Source organism: Acomys minous (assembly GCF_964271855.1).
Source record: "Acomys minous genome assembly, chromosome: 10".
Taxonomy (NCBI): Eukaryota; Metazoa; Chordata; class Mammalia; order Rodentia; family Muridae; genus Acomys; species Acomys minous.
Window position 1 is genome coordinate 33,510,066 of NC_140491.1, and position 22,081 is coordinate 33,532,146.

General features: G+C 45.7%; 1 protein-coding gene across 1 annotated transcript; it reads left to right on the forward strand.

The window, feature by feature from the left end:
• The first annotated feature begins 88 nt into the window (after positions 1-88).
• Positions 89-21,714, forward strand: NOP14 (NOP14 nucleolar protein). The gene is made up of 18 exons (XM_084797791.1): positions 89-417; positions 710-844; positions 1,404-1,545; positions 5,663-5,796; positions 6,216-6,350; positions 7,665-7,787; positions 8,185-8,316; positions 9,802-10,108; positions 10,977-11,107; positions 11,975-12,060; positions 13,408-13,543; positions 15,209-15,310; positions 16,089-16,242; positions 18,751-18,910; positions 19,227-19,374; positions 20,819-20,937; positions 21,062-21,217; positions 21,573-21,714. The coding sequence occupies exons 1-18, from the start codon at positions 223-225 to the stop codon at positions 21,670-21,672; spliced, it is 2,595 nt and encodes an 864-aa protein (XP_084653917.1). The 5' UTR covers positions 89-222; the 3' UTR covers positions 21,673-21,714.
• The last annotated feature ends 367 nt before the right edge of the window (positions 21,715-22,081 follow it).

The following is a 22,081-nucleotide window of genomic DNA, read 5'->3' on the forward strand; positions in this document are numbered from 1 at the left end:
GCCTCCTGGGAGTTGAAGTTTTTAATCTAATAAACTAGAGAGCCTGTTCAGTGTCATGCATGACTTGTGTACTTCTCGCGATGTACCCGGAGCTGACGCAGATATCGTGAGACAACGTTGAGCGTGGTTCTGAATCCTCTGCACGCTGCGTGTTTGAGCCAACCTGCTGCTGCTCCTTGGTCTGTAGGCGCTGTCTTCCAAAAGTGTGGCAGAGTGAATGTCATGGGGAAGGCGAAGCGGCCTGGGGCGCGGAGGCAGGCCCACAAAACGCCCGCAGGGGCGTTCGGAGGCCCGGCAAAAGCTAACCCAAACCCATTTGAAGTGAAAGTCAACAGGCAGAAGTTCCAGATCCTTGGCAGGAAGACGCGACACGATGTGGGCCTGCCCGGGGTGTCCCGTGCCCGGGCCATCAAGAAGGTAAGGGGGCCTACAGTGAGTATTTCCAAATTGTAACACAGCTTCTACAACTTTCAACGCTGACAAGTAGCTGCCAAAGACGAGAATGGCTAGCTCAGTACAATAAAGTGTAAGTTGAGTTTTCTCTTCTCAGAATTCTGTCATGACTAGGGAAGGCCTATCATTGATGAAAACATGTTATGAACTTTGATTTCAGTATAACTCTCAGCTTCACAGCCCCTTCTGGTGGCTTCTTCAGTGAAGATTACAGGACCGTTGTGTAAGAATTATTCATGTGTGGTTTGTTTTTTAGCGAACCCAGACTTTACTAAAGGAGTACAAAGAAAGGAACAAGTCCAATGTATTTACAGACAAACGCTTTGGGGAGTACAATAGCAGCATAAGTCCAGAGGAAAAGATGATGAAGAGGTTTGCTCTGGAGCAACAGGTATGGAAAAGATGGGAGGAGGAACAGGGAGGAAAAGTGGGAGGAGACTTCTTCACTGTAAACTTGACATGAGGCAAGCCAAGGAAAAGGGAGGTCCTTTTTGTTCATTTACACCTCTGAGTTGTTTCCCTGCCGTGTACAGGGGATATATGTCTCAGGTGGCGTATCTTGTCTGAGTGACAAAGAGGACAGTACTTCCAAGAGATACTAGTTGACAGTAAATACTTTAACTAGAACAAATAGTAAATATTGGCTGGTACTGGAGTTGTTAACTCAGGTCCTGCCTTCAGCTTTATTGGACGGAGAATATGTGAGTGGAGGACCATTGCCAATGGGGAAGACTGAGCAGTAGCTTAGCCTCGCCCATTGACTTACTGAAGAATTTTCTCTACGAGTTCTGCTTATTTTTCAATCATCTTTCAAATGATGTAGAATAATGTTCAGACTGGCTATGCTTTATTGTCATATTTCACACATAGTGGGGAATAACTAATTTTCTAGAAAATAAATGTAATACTTTTAGGTAGCTGATTTTTTTTTTTAACCCCTTTTTGTCAAGCGACATCATGAGAAAAAAAACATCTACAACCTAAATGAAGATGAAGAACTGACTCATTATGGCCAGTCTTTGGCTGACATCGAAAAGCATAATGACATTGTGGATAGTGACAGTGACACTGAAGAACGAGGAACATTGTCTGGTAAGTGGGAGGTGCCACCACAGAAACCTGGTAGCTTAGAGCAGGGGGCAGTGTGTTTTCGATTGGGCTTTCTCCAGAAAATGATATTTTAATCTCTTGATAAGCTCCATAGGTCAGGGCTTTTTGTTTTTATTCATTTTGTTTTGTTTGTTTCAGAACTTTAGGTTCTAAATTGTGTAGAGGACTTTAGGTTAATATGGATGCCTTTATGGGCTGAGAAAGTACTTTTAATACCCACTAAGTATCACAATAGCCAACTGTAGCTGCGAGCATAGAGAAGTAGAGTTAGAGCGAGGAAGAACCCACCTCGTTGACTTAGGAAGAACTCTGCTACATTTCTTAGCTCCCGAACCTTCATAAATTCTGACCTAGTAGCTGTAGCAATGGCATCCACATTGAACTGTTATGTCAGCTTTGTGTAAAATCTGATAATTTAGCCTTTGTGTGTGGGTAATAACATGAAGCAGATTGAATGTTGACCTTACTTCACATTAGTATATGACTGTATCAAATAGACTGCGTTTATAAGGAAAAAGAGGAATCATTCATTCATTGATTGTCTATGCGACAGGCATCATTCTTAGTTTTGGGGAAATGTGAGAGAACAAAATACCAAAAGCTTAGCATTTGCAGTTCATGCTAGATAGCAGGCTCAGGTGGTAAACAGTAACATCACTAAATTGTTTTGTGTATCAAAGGTGGAAGTGCTGTGTAATAGGAGATATGTCCCTGGGAAGGGCTGGGACATGCCATCAAGTAGGCATTGCTAGACTCACTAAGAAGGTGATGTTTGTACAAAGACTATCACCTTCTGAGCCAGGAGGGTTCCCATGGAGGGAATGGTGAATTTGGAGGGTCAGAAGTGAGAACCACTAGAAGGCTGACGGCTCAGGGAATGGGGAAAGATAGCATAGTGGCAGGCAGACAGTAGAGCCCACGTAGGCTCTAGGGAAGAGTTCAGTTTGGGCAAGGGGGACCACTGAGGCTTTTATGTCACGGCATTCCATTATCTGATAGGACATCCTGACAAGATTTACTAGTAATTTGGATATGAATGAGGGAGAAAGGGGAATTGGGATGACTGAAAGTCTTGGTGTAATCCACTGAGAAAACTGGACTGCCATTCACAGAAATGGGGAGAACTTTTAGATGGACTTGGAGGAATCTGCAGTGAAACATCCAGGGGCGGCTGGAGAGACAGGAACCAGAGGCCAACAAAGAGACTGACAAGGCCACCAAAGGAGGAAGAACGTATAGACCAAAGATGGCACAGGCTGGGGAGATGGTCAGTGAGTAAGAGTGCAAGCGTAAGGGTCCCGAGCACTCACACACAGACAGGCCAGGCATGGGGCCAGCAGATGCCTCAGGGCTTGCCTGTCTAGCCTGGCAATCTGAGTTCAACCCCGAGAGCCTAGTAAACTAGAAAGAGCACTCACTCCACAAAGTCCTCCTCTGACCTCCACATGTGTGCTGTGACTCAAGCAGTCCCGTTCCCCACTCTAGTCAGACACACACTCAGACACACACTAAGAATAAATTTGTTAAAAACTAAAAAAAGAAAAATAAAATCTGGGACGTGGCACTGTAAGGACAAGGATAAGAGGAGCCTTGGGGCTGGTAAGTGGTTGGCTTGACTTCAAGTTCAGTGAGAGGGCCTGTCCTAAGGAAATAGGAGGAGAACAAGAGAGTAGGACACCCAGTCCACTTGTCTCCACACACACACATAATAAAAAGAAAGAGGATACACAGAGAAACCCTGTCTAGAAAAACCAAAATAAAAAATAAGAAAGAAGAGTGTAGGTCTGAGTCTCCGTTGGACGCTGCTGGGGCACTGAGCCAGAAGTGTATGTCTGGAAGGTCCTAGCACCATCAACACTGAGCCAGAAGTGTATGTCTGGAAGGTCCTAGCACCATCAGCACTGAGCCAGAAGTGTATGTCTGGAAGGTCCTAGCACCATCAGCACTGAGCCAGAAGTGTATGACTGGAAAGTCCTAGCACCATCAGCACTGAGCCAGAAGTGTATGTCTGGAAGGTCCTAGCACCATCAGCACTGAGCCAGAAGTGTATGTCTGGAAAGTCCTAGCACCATCAGCACTGAGCCAGAAGTGTATGCCGGAAGGTCCGAGCACCATCAGTCTCCGGATGGAAAAGCGCTCTGAGACAGTCTGATGGTAACGTGGGTCAGGCCTGACTCCCGCAGATCAGCACTGAGGTGGGCGGAGACAAGTAGCAGAAGGCTGAGGAGGCTAAGGCAACGGCCTACCCGGCAGTCTGGTTTGGAGGTTCAGCAATGAATTATTGGGGAGGAGGGATGCCCATTTAACCCCAGTGTTTTATTTCTTGTGAAACAGGGACTTATAAACCGTGGGCAGTAGGGAGGGGCTTTGAGGATGAATGTGTTTCATTTGCTGGGAGTTAGGATGCTGGTAGGTGACGGAGCTCATGTGACTGACCACCTTGTAACCACCTCAGGGTTGTGCTCCTGCTCCTAAGGCAGACACAGAAACAAGGCAAGAGCTTTGTCTCACACCTTCCATTCTCTGGATGAGATTTTAAGTCTCAAGTTTGAGATTTCTGGGGTTTGAATGTGCTCCATCTTGGCAGTTCTGCACTAGTTCCTCTGGAGGCGTGGTCCATGAGCCCCACAGACAGCTGAGGCCTGAAGAGTTGGAGAAGGGCCAAAGTCACTGTCTGTTGAGGGTACCCTGCACGTGTTAGAGTACTTTGTGGAAAGGGTGGTGGTGTATAAAGCACTGCGGATAAGAAGAGTAAGAGCTGGCCTGTAAGTCAGTAAGACTCCACAGGGGAGCCAAGGCAGTGCCAGAAGACCAGGAGACTGAAGATGAGACAGAGACCAACTCTGGAAGGTTTGCTCTAAGACCAGAAAGAAGAAAGGGTGAGATGAAGCTGAGTTTTGTTTTAACATGGAAGCAATAAAGGGATGATGTAATAAAGTAAGAAAAACTGATGGGGAGGTAAGCGGGGGCACATGCTTATGCCATCCCTTGAGGAGCTAAGGGGATGGGATGGGGTGAACGAGGGAAGGGGTTGTGTTGGTCCTGGACAGTTCTAAGTGAGTAGGGAACATTCCTCAGTACCCAGAGATACTTGACCATGGTTTGAGAACTTTGTTTTTGAAATAATATTTTCTTTTCAGCACTGCACTGTCATCTGCACCCATGTTAGCAGGGAGCAAATGTAGAACTAGGTTTAGCCAAATGGCAGCTCACACAGGAAACGTGGCTAGCTCAGAAGGGCAAGAGAATGGTGTGAACATGGACCAAGAGCCTGCACGTCTGGATAAGGACGTGGCTTTCTAGGGGCTCCTGGATAAGACCTGAGCTGGAGAAGACTTCTTTTTCTTTGAATTGATTTACATCTGAGAAACTGGTAGTTGGGTTGTTTGTTTGTTTTGTTTTAAGGTTCTTTCTATCCATATTTGGAGATTCCTGCAGTGTGTATCTTCTGTTGTGGCAGATAGGATGGACTGGAGCTGAGGGGCTCTTACGGTTCTTGTTCCCACCATTGGCTCAGGGCCTTTGTATCTGCACGGGGAGGCAGTGATGCCTGCCGAGTGCTGCTCCGGGACTATTCTTTCTGCGTGACTCTGGTTCCAGTGTGTTTGCCTAGATATGTTTCATGAGAACAGATAGAAAAATAAAAGCTGCATGTTGCTTCCTTGAACCATAGCTAGTTGGTAATCTAGGTGAGACTGAGTGTCCTTGAAGCAGCTAATCTTGCATTTCCTTGTGTGTCATTTTGCCTGGCCTCGTGCCAGTTGTGAGAATTTCTTCTTGACTATGGGATCCTACAGAGTATTCTTAGAGAGGACTAGCAAGATGACTCATTTGTAAAAGCACTTTCACCCCAACAATGCAGCCTGAGAACCTGAGTTTGATCCCCAAATCCCACATAAGGGTGGAATGAGAGAACTGACACTTCAAGGTCATCCTCTGACATCTACATGGTTGCCATGGCACACAATGCCAGCCACACACCACATATGAATAAGTTCTTGGAAAGGGTCCTTCAAGAAATGTTGGCAGAGCTCTACCCAAAAATGGTTACAAAGTTAGAGCCTGTGGCTTCACAGTATCTTCTGCTGTTTGTTTCCAGCTGAGCTTACTGCTTCCCACTTTGGTGGTGGGGTCCACAAGAATACCTCTCAGAAGGAAGGTGAGGATGGAGACAAGCCTAAGTCACGGAAAGAACTGATTGAAGAGCTCATCGCAAAGTCAAAGCAGGAGAAGGTGGGCTGTTTAATGTTCTAATGAGGACAGCACCAAAATATGTCAGACTCTCTTCCATGTACATTTGCCAACTCTATGTAAGTTTTTGTCCAGATTCACTATAGGACCATTCATTTTGAAAAGGACTGTTTAGATCTCGTGAAGGGTATACGTCTGATGGGTTTTGTTAGCTTTAGTATTTGCAAAACAATACTGCTTTTTAAACTTGGAGCATGCTGTTCAGAGCACCTGGGTACATAGTAGCAGGAAGTTATTCCCTTCTTCAGAGATTTACACTTAAGACACCCTGGTCCCTTGTTTCTTGTTGATGCATTTGATATTAAGTGGGTCATTGTATGTGTTCTTAACCTTGGCCCAGGCCACCTGTTGAAGTCTAATAACAGTTCTGTGCGGTGTGTATTTGTTGTGTTTTTCTCCAGAGGGACAGACAGCTTCAACGAGAAGATGCTCTTGAGCTCACAGAGAAGCTAGACCAAGACTGGAAAGAAATCCAGACTCTCCTGTCCCGTAAATCTCAGAAGTCAGAGAACAAAGAGAAAAAGGAAAAACCGCAGGTGGGTACCACCCATCACAAGAGGCAACTCTGAGCTTACTGTCTGCTGACCTGACATTTCAATGAGTCTGGCTCTTTCCAGTTAGAGCAGGTTTTGGTATGCATGCAAACTTGGCTCCACTGAACCGTTTTGCTGGCCTTCTTTTTAGTCTACTGTTTCTCATGTTTTTGTTGTTATTGGTGTTTCTGTTTTGTTTGTTGGTTTTAGACAGTCTCTCCATGTAGCCTTGGCTGGCCTAGAACTCTTTGTAGACCAGGCCTACCTTAATTTCACAGAGTTCTGCCTGCTGCTGCTTCCTACTGAGGATAAAGGCATTTGCCACTGTGCCCAACTTTCAGTTAGTTTATTTTGTGTTTATTACATAGGGTGGAAGTGGCCCAAAGTTACCTCTTTCTCTACCGTAAGTGAATTACAGTGTTTCTCAGGTGAGAAGTACTTTAGGTAGAAATGTGGGAAGGTTGTATTTCTTAAATTCATGTGTAATATGTTTAATATGTTTAATATGCTCAATTCCTTTTTTTTTTTGTTTTTTTTGGGTTTTTTTGGTTTTTTTTGGTTTTTCAAGACAGAGTTTCTCTGTGTAGCCTTGGCTGTCCTGGACTCACAGAGATTTGTTAGTTGGGGATATGGTTTGGTTTGCTTTTTTTTTTTTTTTTTTTTAAGATCGGTTTTTCATGTAGAACAACCTGGCTCTGAGTTCATCAGGAGTGATCTTGACCTCTTAATCCATTTGCCACTACGTCACAAATGCTGGGATCCCAAGCATGTCCTTAAGCCCAGCAGCTGATATGTTTTAAGAATAATTTTTTGCTCCTAAATGCTGAGATTAAAGGTGTATGCCACCACTATTTGAGGCCAGCCTGATCTACAGATGGAGTTCCAGGACAGCCAAGATCACACAAAGAAACTCTGTCTAAAAAAACAAAATAATAATTTTTATGAGCAAAAATGCCCATGTATCCCACATGTCCACCTGTCTCTCAGTTTTTAGGACCAATTAGAAGAGCATTTAATTATTTATTAGGGTGGGAGATAACATACACATGTGTGCGGGTGCTGATGGAGGCCAGCAACAGGCAGCATCCTCTGGAGCTAGAGCTGTGGAACATGGGCGCCAGAAACTCTGGCCCTCTGGAAGAACAGCAGGGCTCTTACTTGCTGAGCCGTCTCCCCAGCCTGAGGAACAGTTTTATGTGTAGAAGAAAAGACTTAGGCATGGTTTGTCCCCTTTTCTATATATTCTGTCTAGTCATTAATGGAATGTTCTTTACTTTTTGTTAGAAAATTCTGAACAGCATCTTATTTTTACCTTAGCCGGATGCATATGACATGATGGTTCGTGAGCTTGGCTTTGAGATGAAGGCACAGCCCTCTAACAGAATGAAAACGGAAGAGGAATTGGCAAAGGAGGAACAAGAGCGGCTCAGGAAATTGGAGGTATGGGTGACTTGTAACTGAGTGGACAGCCCAGCTGGACACCCAAGAGGCTCAGCTCCCTCATGTGAGGCCTGAGTCTGACTCCTTTATAAGCTTTCTTGCTCTATCTTGAAAGGTGGGCTGAAATGTGCTGTTTAAATCTTACATCAATACAGACATAAATGTGTGCCGTTTATAAAATAACATAGGAAGTAAAATGCAAACAGTATACAAAGTGAGTGCGTAGCCCTATGACCTGCTGCCTGTGCGTTCAGGGTTTTAGTTGTATTGTGTTTAACAAACACTCTGCAGCTGGCTGTTTTAGCGTGCTGTGTCACGGGCCTCTTCTATAGCTGAATGTTTGTAGTTGTAGAGATTTGGTGAGCACAGCATGTGACTTCTTTCCTTACTGTCTCAGGCTGAAAGACTTCGAAGAATGCTTGGAAAAGATGAAGATGAAAATAAAAAGAAACCAAAACATACGTCAGCAGATGATTTAAATGATGGCTTTATACTAGATAAAGATGATAGGCGTTTGCTTTCTTACAAAGTAAGTTGTTTTCCCCACCCCCTTTAATTTAAAAACCACATTGTCTAGTATTCATTCAAGGGACTCATTATAGCTGAAAAAGTGAAACCTTTTAAAGCAATTTCTGCCATGTTGGTATAGTTACATCATGGCAGGTATTGAATTTTATTTTATTTCTTAAGATTTATTTATTATTTACACAACATTTTGCCTAGATGTGAGCCAGCTGGCCAGAACAGGGCACCAGATCTCATTGTAGATGGTGATGAGCCACCATTGGTTGCTGAGAATTGAGCTCAGGACCTTTGGAAGAACAGACAGTGCTCTTAACCTCTGAGCCATCTCTCCAGCCCAAGTGTTGAATTTTAAAGAGAAGATGGTAACAGTGGTGTTGGTCTTCCTCAAAGGAAGTGAAACAGAACCACACAGACTAGACCTCTTTTGCTGTTTCTCAGTCGTTAACATCTACTGTTCTTAGTGTATTCATTAAACTGATGATCTGTTTGAACTCAGTGTACTATTGACAGAGCTACATGGTTAATAATTATTATTGAAGTTTGATTGATTGATTGACATAGGCTCTTGCTCTCTATATAGCCCAAGCTAGGCTAGAACTTAACAATTTCGCCTTCTAAGTTCTGGGACTAGAGAATTGTTCCACTGTGAATATTTTTAAGTAAAATAATTTGTTTCTAGGTGCCATTTGTTTGTTGTGTGGTGCTGGAGGCTGAGCCAAGGCTTTGTATGTTAGGCTTGCACTCCACCATTAAGTTATATCCTCGGTACTGGTGTAGTTGTTAATTTACAACATTTATAATGCCAGTGTTTTTAGAGTGTATTAGCCAGAGCTCAGGGGAGAAAAATAGGTAGGCTTACTGTTTTGAGAAGGGTCTGATACATGAAACTGAATGTTTTTTAAAAGCATCAAAAAAGCTGAATGGTGGCGGCAGCAGTGCACGCCTTTTCCATCCACATCTCACTTCCATGAGCTCTGTGGCAAAACCTAATTCTCAGCACTGCAGCTGCAGAGTTCTCTGGGAGGCTGGAATAGTCACTATCTGAAGCTGAAGGAGTTGGTGCCACCTTTTGCTGAGCCCTGGTAAAGGCCTTAGTGATGGGAATACATGCAAGAGAAAGTGACTATGTGGCCAAGCAGGAAGTCCAGTAGCGAGAAGCCCCCCCCCCACACACACACACACATGCGCCCTCTTAACAATTCCCAGGAACTGGGAGTAAAGCCATGCTAATTCCTCCAGAGAGCAGCCCTTCCTGACCTAAAGACCTCCTCCAGGCCTCATCTCTCAGTGGTCCCCTCCCTTCTCACAGCTGCACACTGAGGACCAAGCTTCCAGTTCATGAGTACGCAGGGAACAAACCAAAGCACGATGGAAGAGCTTAGAGAACCTCAGAGAAGTAGGAAAGGCGGCCCAACCAGATAAGAAAGTATGGCACACACTGGCATGATAGTTTGGTGTTCTGACTGTGGTCACCATGATCTTTTTCTAGGATGGGAAGATGAACATTGAAGATGTGCAGGAAGAGCAAAGCAAGGAAGCCGGTGCCCAAGAGAGTGACCAGAAAGAGGGTGAAGAAGATGAGAGTGATGAGGAAGAGAGTGAAGATGAAAGCAGGGAGGACGAGGAAGAAAGTGATGGCCCCGACAGCCACTCAGACCTAGAATCCAGTGGAGAGAGTGAGGAGGAAAGTGAGAAGCCAAAGAAAGAGCAACATCAGACTCATGGGGGGAAATTGCCAAGTGACGGTCAGAAAGCTCAAAAGGCTGCTGGAGCTGAGCTGCCCTATGTCTTTACAGGTAGACAAACAGTTGCTTTCTCTGTTCTGTTTTCAGGGCTGGGATTCAGTCCCCAGCCTTGTTGGGTTTTCTTACTTTCCAAATAATGGCCATAGTGTGTACTTGCTAGTCTCCCTCCTTGGAGATGGAATTGTGAATGCATGGTCACATTCCCATTTGTGATGTCTTTGCTGTGGACAGGTTGTCATTCTTTTTGGTATCTGTTGGTCTGTGTGTAGCATCACTTTCACATTGGGTACATGGCTACAGAGAGTTCTGTGACTGTGCACAGATGAAGCAGGCACCTTTATGGAGCAGGATGGGGACTCACGGGCCATCTGTACAAAGGCTTTATCCCTGGACACTATGCTTTGTTCACAACAAATACCTTTTATCAAATATAGTGTGTTTGATGTGATGCATAGAGAAAAACTCCAGTTATAGCAAGAAGCCCTGACTTGTTCTGTAACTGAAGGTTATTTCCAGAAAAGATAACTGATGAGTAAGCTGGCTTCCATGGACAAGTCTTGATGTTTGAGTCTCAGCAAAAGGGTTGGCTTTGCTCATGTGCTCCAAGCCTGCCTGACATATGTATTCTGAACCCAGAGATGCCTCATGGTTTGCCTTCAGTCAAATTCCTGCTTGATGAAAGCTAGGGGTCATCTTTTCTTTGAGGCTGTCCTTGGGTACATGATTGGAACATAAATCATTTAAGTAGTGTCAGACTCCTTGGGTAAGAGTAGAAATGTATAAGGTTAAAACACACCTTGTATAAAGGTTTAGGTTAAATACCTTTGTAAAGTGCAAGTAGTCATGCCTACACTGCAAGGAGACATGTGGGTTGCTGTTCTGTTGATGGCTGACTGAGTTTCTTTTGTGGTTTTGATAGTTCCTGAATCCTATGAGGAGCTGAGGTTTTTAATATCAGGAAGACCAACGGAAGAACAGCTTTTGGTGGTGGAGAGAATTCAGAAATGCAACCATCCGAGTCTCGCAGTAGGAAACAAAGCAAAATTAGAAGTATGCAGGGATACATTTGTTGGGTGGTGGAGTATTAGCATGAGCCTGTTTCTGTGAATGTCAAACTACTCAGAGGTAGAGTGCCTTGGTGTCTGCTCAGGACCTGCCTCCCATTTGATATCACTGTGGTGGCACTACAAAGCACTTAATGGGGAGCAGAAAGCCACCGATGGCATCAAGCACCTCTCTGTCTCACAACAGCCATGTTATCCTCATTTCAAATGCCAGGAAGCTCAGACTCAGAGCCACCAAGTGGCCGAGACACTGAGTAAATGAGTTGCTATTACTGGTTCCATTCTTACGGTGATTATCATGTCCTTTTCCAGACAGTGCAAGGCTGCAGCTTTCCTCATTCATTTTGTGGTTGTTTATTTCATTTTGTTTTTGAGACGGGGTCTCACTCTATATTTTTTGCTATCCTGGAACTCACCATGTAGGCCAGGCTGGCCTCAAACTCTCAAGAGATGTGCCTGCCTCTGATCCCTGAGTGCTGGGCTTACAAGCATGCACCACCACGCCTGGCTTTGTTTTGATTTTTGAGACAAGGTCTCATATTTTGTAACCCAGATGTATTCAAACTTTTGTCTCTCGGCTTCTGAGTGCTGAGATAATAGGCATGAGCTACCATGCCTACCTCCTTGTTTGGTTTTAATAAATTATGAACTTTCTGCCATACCATAAAGAATATGCCTGATCCTTAGTTGTCCAGTAGTTTCTAGCAGCATTTTTGCTTGCATTTTGTTTATTCCCCTGAAGAAGTCCTTTTCCCAGTGGGTTCTAGCCAGCATGCCGGTGTTCTGGGAGTTGTAGGCTATGTTAGCATTTAGTATTTGGCACTGAGTGATCTCCCAATCTGTATCCCTGCAGAAATTGTTTGGCTTCCTATTGCAATACGTAGGAGATTTGGCTACAGACAGTGCACCAGACTTCAAGACCATCGACAAGTTGGTTGTGTAAGTAAAAAAATGATTGTATTAAGAGGAATATGTAAGCCAGGTATAGTTGTGCATGCCTGTAGTCCCAGCACTCAGGAGGCAGAGGCAGGTGGATCTCTGAGTTTGAGGCCAGCCTGGTCTACAAAGAGAATTTAGGACAGCCAAGGCTACACAGAGAAACCTTGTCTCAAAAAATTAAAAATAGAGGAATATGGGGCTGAATTAGACAGTTTTTCTCCTAGCTAATGTTATAGTACACACTTTGGCATCATTGTGGCAGTCAGTGGTAGTGTGACCTTAGCAGGCAAGTTGACTGCCCCCAGAATTATACATAGGCCTCACAGCACATACCCATTGCCGTAACTTGCCCCCAGCTTTCCCCTCTGACACAGGCTACTATTAATGCAGGGACGAGATAATCTTAAATTACTGACAAGTTGACTCCAGAAATAAAGCTAGTGAGCCCTTATACTTATTTATGTGCCTGTTTCATTTGCCACTGAAGCCTCAACTTCTGGGTGGGTTCAGAGGTATTTGGGAACGTGCTAGAAGGACCCTTTGCCACCGCACCAGTCCTTGATTCACTGGAGTCATACAGGCGGTGCCTTGCTTGAGTCTGACAGTGCCTCCTGGGGAAACATGTCCACTTGTCCTGCACAGGGGCGGCTAAGGAAGATTGGGCTTTTACCATGGTTGTAACCTGTGACCCATGTGTTGTTTCCTGCTCCCTGTATGGTGGCTGGAAGAACAGAAGAAACAGAGATCTCTGTCACGAGCCATGTCCTGGCCTGTGGGATCAGTGAAAATCTGCACCTGGAGGGGGACTCTTGCGCCACTTCCTCCTGTAGTACATACAGAACTAGCCTGTGTGTCCGCTGCATGTACAGAAAGGTGCGCTTACACAGCGTGAGGAGAAGTACATTTATATATGACGTGCTATGACTGACACTCTCAAAAAACAAACAAACAAAAAGAATATGCTTCCAGCATTATTAAAAGTGTAAACAACGCTGGTACTTCATGTCCTCCCATCACCACCACCACTTCAACACTATGACCAGGGTGTATACATTATCATGGACTGCTACTTGAAATATCACCAGGACCATCAGAAAGGTCAGCCAACCGTAGTGAGAGAAGTAGCTTCATCAGGCTGGTCTCTTAGTTCAGCAGTAGACTACTGCCTGCGTGCATGAAATGGGGTTCAATACTCACCAGCCACAAAGCAAAGATGGAGCTCCATCTTTGTTTCCCATTTCCTTGCTGAGTCAGCAACCGACTACAGGAAAACCGTATTGAGATTTGTTGTCTTGATAATTTGCTTTTATTATCTAAAGTCATTTCCATTGGGTTTTTGTTTAACAGGCAATTATATAATCTTTGCCAAATGTTTCCTGAAGCTGCAAGTGATTCCATCAAATTTGTTCTCCGAGATGCCATGCATGAGATGGAAGAAATGATTGAGAACAAAGGCCGGGCAGTGTTTCCAGGGTTGGATGTGGTAAGCAGACAAGGCTCATCAGACAATATTTCTTCACAGCCACTGGAAATCCAGTTTGTTTTATCATCACACGGAATGACTGGCATTGGATACCATGCTCATAGCTTTGAGGGATTGGCTATCCCTTAGTCCAGCCTGTGAGAGTGGCTCAGCACATTTGTAGATCACAGTGTCATGTGAAAGCTTGGACGCCCCCTGCTAGAACTCCCAGAATGACCTGAGAGGACCACAGCAGGACGTGAGAGCAGAGCTCATTCTCAGTGATTAGTGGATAGGAGAATTCTGGCAGGAATGTGAATGGGGCTGTGTCAAATCCTAATGGCAAAGATGCACAGTTCAAGATGAACAAAACCACTTTTTGCAGAGTGATTCCAGCCCACGTTCTTTTCTTTAAAATATTGAGAAATATTTAAGTCTATGCAATTTTAACAGTTTTGTCATATTTCGTGCTTCATCTTTGTTAATGATTTTTATACGTATCTTGAAAAGTCACCAGTCTGAGTCAGCTGACTAGTTAGGGTGGTCTTCTGTTTGTTTGGTTTTTTTGTTTTGTTTGTTTGTTTTTCAGGACAGGGTTTCTCTGTGTAGCCTTGGCAGTCCTGGACTCACTTTGTAGACCAGGCTGGCCTTGAACTCACATCGGTCGGCCTGCCTCTGCCTCCCACATGCTGGGATTAAAGGCGTGCGCCACCATGCCCAGCTAGGATGGCCTCCTTGACCCTCCCCACCACACTTCTCCACACACTCACCTACTGAAGTTGTGTGCTGTTGTAGACACTAAGATTAGAACCATGGCCAGAAGTTGGGGAAGGGTGTTACGTCCCAAGTCCTTTCAAACCACAGCCCCTCTCAGCATTTGTAGAGGGGAGGCATTATAATTATAAATCATAATTACACCTGCTCAGGTAAGGTAATATGAGTGTTCATGTTATACTTAGCCTCACATGACCCTCTCGGTGCTGGGACAGAGCTGCTAGTACAGTAGTATCTGTCCAGCTCATACTGTGGTTCTGTTGCTGCTACATTAAAGAGCTGTGGTGAACCAGAAGCTTACCAGGCAGTGGAGCTCGTAAGGCTCTCTCTACCCCCAACGTTGGGCTGCAGTTCTAGTCATTCTGTAGTGACTGGACTAAAAAGTCCCTGCCTGACCAGAAGGAGGTAAGTTCTATTAGTGTGCGCTTGCTGGTTTCTAAGTTTGCTTAGATCAAACCGACAAAGCTCTGGGTGCATTGAACGGGTTCCTGGTGCCTTTGGCTGTTCTTGCTTTCACATATGCTTGGAGTAGAACTACAGGTTTTGGATGCTGAGGCATGGCTGTCTCCTTCCAAGCAGACACAGGACATGACTTGGTGTCCAGTGGGCAAGCACTGTCCCCAGTCTTGGTAACCTGGAGCCCTAATTCTACAGGCTAGAGATGGGGGTTGAAGAACCTGCCAAGCTCACAGGCTAGAACAGCCCTGCCCTTCTGGACATTCCAGATGAGCCCAGCTATGTGTCAGAAAGCAGGGAATGCTGGTGTGTCCTGGGAGGTACTGAGGGGCCTGCCCTAGAGTGAGTCATGGCGACTTGTCAATGCCTGCTGTATCTCACTAGGGCCAGTTTTGCTGTGGGGCCTTTTTAAAGGTCACTTTACCTTTAATCTGTATTGTAACACTTCCTTTCCAGCTCATTTATTTGAAAATCACCAGCCTATTATTTCCAACCTCTGATTTCTGGCATCCAGTTGTGACCCCTGCCCTGATGTGCATGAGCCAGATCCTTACTAAGGTGGGTCCCACCTTCCAAAGGTGGGTGGGGTCAGCCTCACATCCCATCTCAGGACAAGAATGTACTTCCACATCCGCCATAATACAGCCTGTGGTCCTAATTACAAATGGGAGTAGGATCACAAAAGGCTAGCTTAAACAGTAAAGACCCTGTTTCCAAACAACAAAAAATAAGTCCATAGCTAATTCCAGTAAGATTTGGCATAAAATAGGTCATCTTAAAGGTCCTGCGAGAAGCTGTAGGGATCGGGAATTCCAAGGTCAGGTAGCAATCTATTCCCATTCCCAGAGCTGCCTACATGAGCCAGTCCAGATGGGGCAGAGTAGGGAGAGTGGGGTGGGAGGTTAAATCAGCAGAGCAAGATTACATGAGGAGTGTGACTCCAAAAGAAGCTTTCAAATAGTAGTAGTAGCCGGGCGTGGTGGCGCACCCTTGTGATCCCAGCACTCAGGAGGCAGAGGCAGGCGGATGGCTGTGAGTTCAAGGCCAGCCTGGTTTACAAAGTGAGTCTAGGACAGCCAGGGCTACACAGAGAAACCCTGTCTCAAAAAACCAAAAAACATAAAAACACACACAAAAAAAAAACAAAAACAAAAACCCAAACAATCAAATAGTAGTAGTTACTGAGTCTGGTAGGGGCTGTGTTCAGACTGTTCCTTTTCCCGTATTAGCACACTGCTTACCACTCCCCATAGTATCCCTCATAGTCAGTAAGCCTCTCTACCAGTGTACGGCTTCCTAAGATACTCAGGAACTGTCCCTGTGGGTTCCTTCCTAGTGTCCAGTCCTGTCCCTTCAAGACGTGATAAAAGGCCTGTTTGTGTGCTGCTTATTCTTGGAATATGTGTCTCTGTCTCGGAGGTTCATCCCTGAGCTTTTAAATTTTCTTCTTGGGATTCTTTACATAGCAACTCCAAATACACAGAGCCAAGGTGAGTTGATTATAGAGACTATTAAATATGTATTAACGTTCTTTTTTAGATTTACGTATTATTGTATATACATGGTGCTCTGTCTACATGTACACCTGCATGCCAGAAGAGGGCATCAGATCACATTATAGATGGTTGTGGGCTACCATCTGGTTGCTGGGAATTGAACTCAGGACCTCTAGAAGAGCAGTCAGTGCCCTTAACTTCTGAGCCATCTCTCCAGCCCCTTGTATTAGAATTCTTTTTTGGTTGTGGGAGGTTGTTTTGGGGGGATTTTTTATCTGTTGGTTGGTTTGGTTTGGCTTGGCTTTTCGAGACAGAGTTTCTCTGTGTAGCCTGGCTGTCCTGGAACTCGCTCTGTAGACCAGGCTGGCCTGGAACTCACAGAGATCCATTTGCCTCTGCCTCACAAGTGCTGGGATTAAAGGTGTGCTCTACCACTGCCAGCTTATATTAGAGTGTTTTAAGTATTTACGTACTCCTCAAAAGTTTAGAGAACATTTAAGACAACTCTGAAATCCTGCAGTCCAGGTACCAACTGGACTTGCTCACACATTGGATACCAGCTTCACACTTGAGTGTTCATCTCTCCAGGGCTGATGCCAAAGCCAGGTGTAAAATTTCAGCAAAATTTAAGCGTTTAGCCAGTATGGTGGTGCACGCCTTTAATCCCAGCACTGGGGAGGCAGAAGCAGGGGGATTTCTGTGAGTTCAAGGCTACCCTGGTCTACAGAGTGAGTCCAGGATAGCCAAGGCTACACAGAGAAACCCTGTCTCGAAAAACAAAAAACAACAAAAAAAAATTGTGTTTAGTCCCAACCCATAGCACTTAGGAGGCAGAGGCAGGTGGATCTCTGAGTTCAAGGACAGCCTGGTTTACAGAGCAAGTTCTAGGACAGCCAGGGTTACACAGAGAAATCCTGTATCCAAAACAACAAAAATAAAAATACAATCTTTGTTTCCATGATGGTCTGAAATCCCTAGGCTTAAATGATTTCCTTCCTCAGCCCCCAGGTAGCTGAGCTTGCACCACCACTCCAGCTCTTCACATTGTACTTTTGGCCAGCTCTGCTCGGTACAGGTTCTGTAAGCTGAGACTCTAGGGAAGAGAACTAGGGGGAGCCTAGTTGGACAGGTCCAAGTCTGACGCTCTTAACTGATTTCTTTCTGGTCACTGCTTTCCCTCCCTTCAGGGAGCCTCCATGGTGCTGAGTGCATTCCTCAAGTTCCCCATGGCACGCTCATGGGCCTCTGTCCCTGTAGATGCCATTTCCAACCTTAAGGCTGAGACAAGACACAGCCTAACGTGGGCAGTGTAGTGTTGGAGGCACCCCAGCAGTCAGGAGTCCCAGGCACAGCGCTCCATTAGGCACTGCTGTCCAAACACAGCCTGCCCCTGAGTATCAGGCTTAGGTTGAGAACAAGCCATCCAGCATGCCCCAGACACACAGGCTTGTCGCTCCCTGTAGAGAGTAGTGCAGCAGAAAGTGCAGGTACTGGAGCAGAGTCAGGAAGGTGGTCCCTTGGCCTGGTGGCAGGTGGGGCAGCTTCCACTTGCCCCTCAGGTACCCAGCCACCGCCATGTAAGCATTCTTGAACTCTCCCAGCATGCTGTTCCTCTGCCTCCTTCATTAACTGCTGTGTTTTCAGGTCTCTGCTAATATGCATCTTGCCCAGCCTCTCAGCCTGCTCTGACCTCTGCCTACCCACTCTCCAGCATAACTGCTATTCCTCATTTTCTTTTGGCTTTGGCATCCATTTCTGCTTTCTTCCTATCTAGTTCATTTATCTGCAAGGGTGCTGTTTATGCATGGCTTCTCTACCAGGACTAGGACATGACCTGTCTTGGTCATGGCCTAAGTGCCTAAACCTTGTGTAACTTGAAGAAAGTCATGGGAAGTCTGTTGCCAGCCTGCTTCCAAGCTGAGTTAGCTGCACTGCCTCACCCAGCCCCCAGGAGTTTCCCCTACAGGTCTCTTCTTTTAGGCTTTTTGTTTGTTTGGTTTGGTTTTGGTTTTTCAAGATAGAGTTTCTCTGTGTAGCCCTGGCTGCCCTGGAGCTTATTCTGTAGACCAGGCTGGTCTAGAACTCAGAGATCCACCTGCCTCTCCCTCCAGAGTGCTGGGATTAAAGGTGTGCGCCACCACCTCCCGGCACTGCTATCTTTTCTATACTTATTTGCACAGTTGGAATGGGTTCACCAGTATCTAGCAAGACCTGATAGCTTGGTGCAGAGACAACTTTTATTTATTTTTATTTATTTATTTCTTTTTTCTTTTTTCAGACAGGGTTTCTCTGTCTAGCCTTGGCTGTCCTGGACTCACATTATAGACCAGGCTGGCCTCGAACTCACAAGGATCCACCTGCCTCTGCCTCCCAAGTGCTGGGATTAAAGGTGTGCACCACCACCACCTGGCCAGAGACAGCTTTTAAAGGGCAAGCTAGCAGAGTAGGCGTCTAAGCCAATAATATCCGGGTCCTTTCTGACCTGTCATGCTTGGGATTCAGGTTCCACTCTGGTGCACCCTTTTAGAGCACTTGGAAAGAACTCGGAATTGCTCGTGGTCTCTGACAAAGCAGATGTGACCACCTGGCAGAGGGAAAGCATTCCCTTGCACTGGGCAAGTAGATTGAGCACCCTGACAGCGACTGAAGCCAATCACACCAGGTATGTGTGAGACCCCAAGGACATCTGGAGTAAATATACTAACCTATGCAACATTATTTTCAAAGTATATTAACTTGATTGCAACTGAAACCAAGTCCCCCTTTAAAGGTACAGTTGCATTTCTTGTGTCTCCTTCTACTCTGGGCAAACAATATTTCCTAGAGTACCATAATGAACCATTAACCCTTCTGTTGATGTGATTCCACTTAGATTTTCTAAGCTGTGGGTGAGAGTTTTCATTTTGCCAACATTATTGGCTTATCAGTAACTGAAATAGGATGAGCTTAGTCTCTTTCATTGTCCTTTGCCCTTGTAGACTGTCCTGCCTGGCCTCGTGTCTGGCCCTGCTGAAGCACTGTGTGGTCATGTACAGTGCATTGCCGTCCTTCCATGCCATCACCAGGCCCCACCAGGCCCTCCTGACAGAGCATCTTGTGGGCTGTAGCCTCCCCCAAGAACTTCAGGTGAGGCTTACTGGCAACTAAGCACCTTGCCCTGTCACAGACTCTTTAGGACCTGGCACCAGCTTAGTGAGCATTTTTGTTACTTAAAAGTCATCAGTGAGCTGGGTGTGGTGGCTCATGCCTGTAATCCCAGCACTTGGGAGCCAGAAGCAGGCGGATCGCTGTGAGTTCAAGGCTAGCCTGGTCTACAAAGTGAGTCCAGGATAGCCAAGGCTAACACAGAGAGACCTTGTCTCGAAAAACCAAAAAAAAAAAAAAAAAAAAAAAAAAAAAAAGTCATCAGTGAAGTCTGGGCATGGTGGCTCATGCCTGTAATCCCAGCACTCTGGAGGCAGAGACAGGTGGGTCGATAGGAGTTCAAGGCTAGCCTGGTTTACAAAGAGGGTCTAAGACAGCCAAGGCTACACAGAGAAACCCTGTCTCAAAAAACCAGAAGAAGTCATCACTGCGACATCTCTGCCAGAACCGTCTACAGTATCATAAGCACACATGGAAAATGAGGCTTCGCAGCCGCACTCTAGTTCCAGGCCATCCAAAGCACTTTACCGCAGTTTCTGAGGGTGGCTCCTCCATCCTTACAGTGACAAGAAGCCCTGAGAGACACCCTCACTTGGGTCCTTGGAATCCCATGTGTCTAAACAACATTTTGTTTTGTTTTGTTTAAGACAGGGTTTCCCTGTGTAGCCTTGGCTGTCCTGGACTCTCTTTGTAGACCAGGCTGGCCTTGAATTCACAGCAATCCACCTGCCTCTGCCTCCCGAGTGCTGGGATTAAAGGCGTGCGCCACCACCTCCCAGTCTATCCAGCATTTTTGATGCCATAGCATTCCTAGTGGTCAGCAGATCTTCCACATGTGTCCTACCTCACTATCTTGTACCCCTTAGTTCCTGACTACCTGCTGCCCTCAGCCCCACCCCCAGCTCCATCCACCCCCACCTCTCGTCACCAGTCCTTCACATACCAGCCCAGGTTCCCCAGAGAAAAGGGCATGGTGTCACTTCATTCCCTACCTAGGGGATCTATAGTGTGTGTACTTTAATCAGAATTGAGTTGATAGTGCCTTGTCAGTGTCTCTGTGGGAGAGAGGCATATGCTACTCTCTTGATATAAGCCCTCACATTTATAACTTTGTCACTAGAGGTGAGGGTGTTTATGCATTGGGACATGTATGGAGGTCAAAGGGCAATGCCTTTGAAATTTAGTTTCCAGAGATTGAGCTCAGGCTTGGTGGCAGGAGGCCTTTTCTGCTGAACCATCTCACTAGCCCACCTCAGGTTTTAAGGAATTCTTATTGCCCGTGATTTCCTATGTAGAACATGGCACCTCAGCCCGGAGGCGCCTGACAGCCTTAGCCCTTAGCCCAGTGGGTGTAGCCAGGCCTCTGAGGAGGTGAAGTCATGCTGTCCTTGGTTGTCACAGCACCCCTTATTGCCATGTCCCTCAGGAGCTGTCTCGAAGCATACTGTCAGAAATGGAAAGCCAAAAACAGCACTTCCAGCCACTCATCTGTGAGAAAAGCAAGCCTGTCCCACTAAAGCTGTTCACCCCCCGGCTAGTCAAAGTGTGAGTGTTGGGTCCCTGGGGAGGCCAGAACTCTGAGCGAAACTGCTTGAAGCCGGTGACAGGGGAGATGCTGCACTCGGGCCGACTCTGCTCACCTCTATAGCTGTGTTGACTCTACCTTTAGGCTCGAGTTTGGACGGAAACAAGGCAGCAGTAAGGAAGAACAGGAAAGGAAAAGATTAATCCACAAACACAAGCGAGAATTTAAAGGTGCAGTCCGGGAGATCCGAAAGGATAATCAGTTCCTGGCCAGAATGCAGCTCTCCGAGATCATGGAACGGTAAGGAAGGACTGCATATGGGACTAGGGCAGCACTACGGTGTGACCTCACACTCAGCAGCACTACGGTGTGACCTCACACTCAGCAGCACTACGGTGTGACCTCACACTCAGCAGCACTACGGTGTGACCTCACACTCAGCAGCTGCTGGTTTTTCTCAGCACCAAGAAACATGGTGACTGGTGTCTAACAGGCTTGGTAGGGCTGAGGGTTGAGCCATGCATGTATGGTTCTGAATTGTTAGTTTTCAAACAGAAGAAAGGCAAGATATCCTGAAAACTGATGCAAAAAGTAACATTTCCTTTCTTTCTTTCTTTTTTATTTATTTTTTTTTATTTTTTTATTTTTTTTTTAGGGATGCGGAAAGAAAGCGCAAAGTAAAGCAGCTTTTCAACAGCCTGGCTACGCAAGAAGGTGAATGGAAGGCTCTGAAGAGGAAAAAGTTCAAAAAATAAATTGTTTTGTAAATGTAAATAAAGGAAACATTGTGTGTTGGAGGTGCGGGGGCAATGTGGAGTGTAGGATCCCATCTCTCCCCTGTTAAAATGTTAAAATGGCTTCCAGTGACAGAGTGAGCTCAGAAACATGCTCTTTAATGATAGCTACAACACAGAATGACATTTTGGGCAGTTGTCCCATAAATCTGTGACAAGCTATCACAATTTGGGTAAGTACACCAGTGTTCACAGCAAAGTCGCCTACTTGCACACTTCTCAGATCATATGCCACACATGGCAGAATGTAACTGAATCATTATGTCCAGATGAGCCCTTGTCACCTGTGGCTTCCCAGATGTGAGATCTTGTGCAGTGGCTGATGGTGCTGATTAGGAATTTGATCTCGGACATGGAGAAGCCATCACTG

What these genes read in the sequence shown, in the direction of transcription:
- NOP14 (XM_084797791.1), top strand. Translation starts at nt 223, where the DNA reads ATGGGGAAGGCGAAGCGGCCTGGGGCGCGGAGGCAGGCCCACAAAACG. An exon ending in AGCGGCTCAGGAAATTGGAG is followed by an intron (nt 7,788 to 8,184) that starts GTATGGGTGACT and finishes TTACTGTCTCAG; the next exon opens with GCTGAAAGACTTCGAAGAAT. An exon ending in CTCTCCGAGATCATGGAACG is followed by an intron (nt 21,218 to 21,572) that starts GTAAGGAAGGAC and finishes TTTTTTTTTTAG; the next exon opens with GGATGCGGAAAGAAAGCGCA.